Source organism: Montipora capricornis, chromosome 2 (genome assembly GCF_036669925.1).
Source record: "Montipora capricornis isolate CH-2021 chromosome 2, ASM3666992v2, whole genome shotgun sequence".
NCBI lineage: Eukaryota > Metazoa > Cnidaria > Anthozoa > Scleractinia > Acroporidae > Montipora > Montipora capricornis.
In genome coordinates, this window is record NC_090884.1 from 42,479,850 (window position 1) to 42,484,849 (window position 5,000).

The following is a 5,000-nucleotide window of genomic DNA, read 5'->3' on the forward strand; positions in this document are numbered from 1 at the left end:
TTCATTAATTATCTTTGAAAAATGCGTGGTTATCCCTAATTTTCTGTTTGGATTTCAATAACACTTGTTGAAATCTGCCATTCCTGCATAATCATAAATCGGGGCAAAAATTCATTTGAATTAGTAGGCACCGTCCTTAATAGATCTTGTGAAAATATAATTTGTGTTATGTTTAAGTCAAGATGGGCAAGAAGAAAAATATTATCAATAGCATCTAAATCAAACAATTCTGTCATGCTTTGATTATAGAACGGAAACGTACAAGGAAGCGATGAACTATATTTATTAAATTTTCGACCTCGGATATTGCGTTTGTAGCTTTCTGATTGGATCACTCAATCTCGGTTATCAGCTCATATACCGTATGATGACCTAATATGAAAACTGATTGCTGTCGGTTGTAAAATCAAAATAGCGTAATCCAATAAAATTTGGCTTTAATTTCCAAGTGTCCAAGCTTTCAGAATTGAGTGAAAATTTAATACAACAATCATTCCATTCGCGCTTTCGTCATAGCCAACTCGATCGCTACGTTCCTCGCTGGCTATTTACCATCTTACATCCAATGTGCGCTCACGGAATAATTGTTAAGTAGTCGTATGGGCCTGATTGTAATTAAGGGTTAACTTCACGCGTATTTTCAAATTTCTCACATTTTGCCATGGAAAACTTTGAAAATACATTACAAAATACAGAGTACATTGAAAGTACAATACAAACTACAAAGCAAATTGCGATTACATGTTAATCACATAAAGAACAAAATGATTGAAGGAAGCCCGTTCAAAGCCGCGACAAATGAACATCAACTTGACTACCAAATCGGTTCAATGAACACTTTAGTCTTAAGAATTACAGCAAACATTCTTTCATTCAGTTAAAGTTCAACACTGAGAAATAACGCTGAAAATGAATTTTAATCAGAGTCAGAATCTGGAAGAGAGATTATCTTGTAACCTTGCTTGTCCAGCAAAGCAACTGTTAAAAAATCAGGATCAAGTAATCATGTCCTCTTGAATAACACACGCGCCCTCTCATTTGTGATCAATCAATCAATCATCATTCAGTAATTTTGCCCCATATGTGATAAGGCTGTGGACAGCATTGTTTGGAAAAGGTGGTGAAACAATCGCTAAATAAGTAAAAAAAAACTCTGAATACTGAAAAGAATTTACGCCCGAAGACAAGGAAACAATTAAAGAATAACTTATAAAGAAAGGATATAAATCAGCAAAAAAGGAAAAATGCTTCATTGTTGTTCTATTAGTTTCACTTGATATATCTTTCATTTAGCCATTGATTTAGTTAGCAAATTTTAATTAAAATCAAAGGAAGAGGTATTCAAATTCCCCCTCCACCCCCCTGGTTTTTATACTAACAATATACATGGCAAAATATCTCCATTCTAATTGGCCAAGAGAAATGCAGTTTCCAGGTAACACATTGCAGAAAGGTGGTAATTCAGTGCAAAAAAGGTAACAAACACAGCATTCTGATTGGTCAATAATCAAAGATAATCTCACATGGTCAAACAAACGCGATCTCCCATGGCGCAAGTTTTGCGTGATTGGGTGATACGGTGCGTTTCTACTCGTTAATTACGATATTTTCCATGTATATCAAGTTACTATTAGTAATCACATGATTTTTCTCGGGCAATTTCTCGACACCGTTTGTTCAAATTTGAAAAAAATATACGCGCGCTTATTTATTCCAAATTGCACGTCACCCGAAATCATGTAATTACCTATACTGATATTTCAATATTAAGGTATTATCGTTTGTCCCACGATGTGTTGTGATTTGTGGTGTACATCGCGACGTTTTGATTGCATGCTGCAAGTCTCCCTGCAGTTGTCAGACCCACTCAACGCTGCGCAAGTACACTCACGGTCAGAGGAGCCGTAAATAACTTCTTCCACAGGCAAAACTGCTACAGCCAAACATCACGAAGGTGACGCCCGTTTGCACCTGAAAGAGGACGAGTCCATTATGGGTCTCCCAACGGGTGAACCAGCGTAGTCATGGACACTGATATCGTCCTTCCTAATCTACAACGGACCGTACCAGCTTCTCAAAAAAGACCCCGGACAGACCGTCTGACTCTCACCATTAGCTATAGAAAGAAGTCGGAACTCAGTCTGGACGAGATCAGGAGACTTTTCTTCAGTCCAGTATGATTTCGGTACCAGCTTTTAGCACCGATAGTGGTTCTTACGAGGGAAATGCTAACACTAGCTAACAAAATGCAGACCAAAGGATACACTTCGACTCCAAACCAAGCTATCTGGTTACTCGATTTGCACAATTAGTCAGGCCCCTTGATTGACAGACTGATGGTACTTTTTGACAGGCTGCGTTTATTGAAAAAGAAATTAACGCTGTACTTGGGTGTTGGACAAAATCATTGACCCCCAGTCCATGGACTACCCAAATGGACTACCCTATAAATACTTAATCAAATGAGTACTGTGTTTCTATATGTAAGCCGCGTCTCAAACAGCGCTTACCTAAGCCTAAACACCCATTTTAATTAAACAGTGTTGATCAACAGTTTTTAAGTCTAAGCAACCGTTTTAAACAGGTTAGCTTTCGGTACTGTTATTGTTGTGATGGCCGATTACAACATGTAAGTGAAGTGCAACCGGTGCAATTCTTGGATTTATCTGCATGTCACCATGCGCGCACACGAAAATAAACAAGGTATGTGCAATTAAACTATGATTTTATAATCAATTCAGTTCTTTCAATAGTACTCATTCGAAATGATATTTTTTAGGAGTTAGTCCATTCTAGGGTAGTCCATTTGGGTAGTCCATGGACTGTGGGTCAGTGTTTTATCCACCACCCTGTATTAATTATAATATAAGGAGGAATATCCAAATTTGGCACATTTGCAGGATAAGCTGCGCAAGAACGAAATCTGAAAAACAGATTATGAAATGATAGGGGATCGGTCATTATTTATGACCGGGGGGTGGGGGAAAAATAGGGGGGCAAGGCTTTTTTAAATTAGCAAAGAGGGGGGGCTATTGTTTTTTTCTGGTACAAAGTTAAGGGGAGGGGGGGGGGGTCATATGATTTAGCAAGATTTATAAGAAGTCAATTCAAGAATGGTAGACGTGTGAACCAGTTGGATAGGATGGAGTATAAAGATATTTAAAACACTGATACTCTGATCAGTAATTTAATACCATGACATTCGTTGTGTTCTCAACATGTAAATTGAAAGACGAAACACAATATTAACATTGTTTGTAAAGCCAGCCAGTGGAGAAAGTCAACTTGAATCTTGAAGGAAGCACCAGATCCTTCATAATGCTGACCTCAGTTTAGCAGTTCAAAGTAGTTCACTAACTAAATACAACTTATTGTTTAACAAAAACAGTGCAGTAATATAACCCTAACCCTAACCCTAAAAACTTGAAATAAGTTTTTCTTCCAGGTATGACAGTTCCTTAACTCCACGCTCACAGTTGGAAACATCAAAATGATGGACACTTGATTGAGAGTTCAAGTATTTACCATAGGAAGCATCATTATTGCTACTCAAAAGATAATTAACTTTTTGTTCTATTTTGTCCATTTCGATTTTTGTTTCCCCTCTCGTTTTTCTCTCTTTGAATAAGTACTCTTCAAATGCACATTCAGTCATGTGCAGTCTTGCAGCTTCAAAGATCCTTGGCAAAATTTCCGGTCTACACGATACACTGATTTTGTAATTTAAAGGGGCTAGGTCACGCTGTTTTAGGTAATTTTGTTTAATTTTGTTAGTTATGAGCTCTAAACGTCAAATTGGCAGAGCAAGAGTCTTCCATTTGCAAAATCACGGCCACGTAACAATTGAGAATGATTTTCCAGCTGTTTAAATGACATTTTGATATAAACTGATATAAATTTGAAAAAAGGTGGGCCGACGTTTTTCAAATTTACCCAAATGCAATCCATTTAAATCCTCCCCAGTTTTGTCCATCCTTGTCCCTTCTTCGCTTTCCTGTGTTTTGTTTGAGTTCCTCTATAGTTTTGAGCCGTTATTTTGTTATTTCAGTTAATTCTATGACCATTTGATCAATGCTGAAATTGCCTAAAATTGCGTGACCTAGCCCCTTTAAGAGGTTAGTCGAAGGTTATCAAAAATCATCTAATAATTGTATGTGATAGTATGCTTTCAATTATCACTGGCCTTATAAATATCTAGCCAGTAGATGCGAGGTAGTAGGAGTGGGGGGGATGGGGGGGGGGGGGGTCATGGTTGAAATAACTGATAGATAAGGGGGAGGGGGGGTTACTTGCTTTTGCAAACCCTAATGGGGGGGGGGGGGGGCCACATAGAAAATTTGACATGCCCAACATTTTTCTCCCCCCTCCCCCTCTACATAAATAATGACCGGTCCCTAGGACAAATACAATTTTGATACGCTAAAGAAAACTGGAGTCTTACCCTTAGAGTAGGAGTAGTAGAAACTGGTACTTTGCTGTATTTCCTTGTGAATTCTGATAGAACGAAAAAAAAAGCAACTTTTAAAACCTAACATCTCTTTTTTTTTAGAGGGCAACGACCTGTCTACCCGGAGCCAAGATTCTGGACTTTACTGTGATTGGCAGAAAAACGAAAAAGATCTTGATCCCTGCTCGGATTCGTTACAGAAATGCAAATAATACTTCCGGTGAAATCGTTCAATTCTGTTTATATCTGTCTATATCAAGTAGGCACAGATATAAAAGTAGACTGGCTTCTAAATCATCATTCTGCATTCCTTCTGCCAGAACAAAATCTATGAAAAATTCCACATTCATTTAGAGGGGGCTGTTCTTTGAGATAATATTGAGGAGTATTCAAAAAAGCTTTGCGTTTACAAAATTTAAATGTTACTTAAAAAAAGTCTACCATAACGTCATATTAATTTTATTTTTACTTCCTCCTTTTTCTCTTTATTTTCTTATTTCAACTGACCTCGTCTTTATGATTTGTTGTTGTTTTTGTTTTTGTGTTTGCCTGT

General features: G+C 37.5%; 1 protein-coding gene across 3 annotated transcripts in view; it reads right to left on the reverse strand.

The window, feature by feature from the left end:
- Positions 1-5,000, reverse strand: part of LOC138022385 (carbohydrate sulfotransferase 11-like) — a 26,298-nt gene that overhangs the window by 3,115 nt on the left and 18,183 nt on the right. For 2 of the 3 annotated variants that reach the window (XM_068869515.1, XM_068869507.1), the window contains exon 3: positions 4,442-4,494. In XM_068869515.1, the coding sequence (XP_068725616.1) occupies positions 4,442-4,494 (53 nt within the window). Of the gene's footprint in view, positions 1-1,891; positions 1,972-4,441; positions 4,495-5,000 lie in introns of all 3 variants that reach the window. The other variant, XM_068869524.1, reaches the window with a different exon arrangement.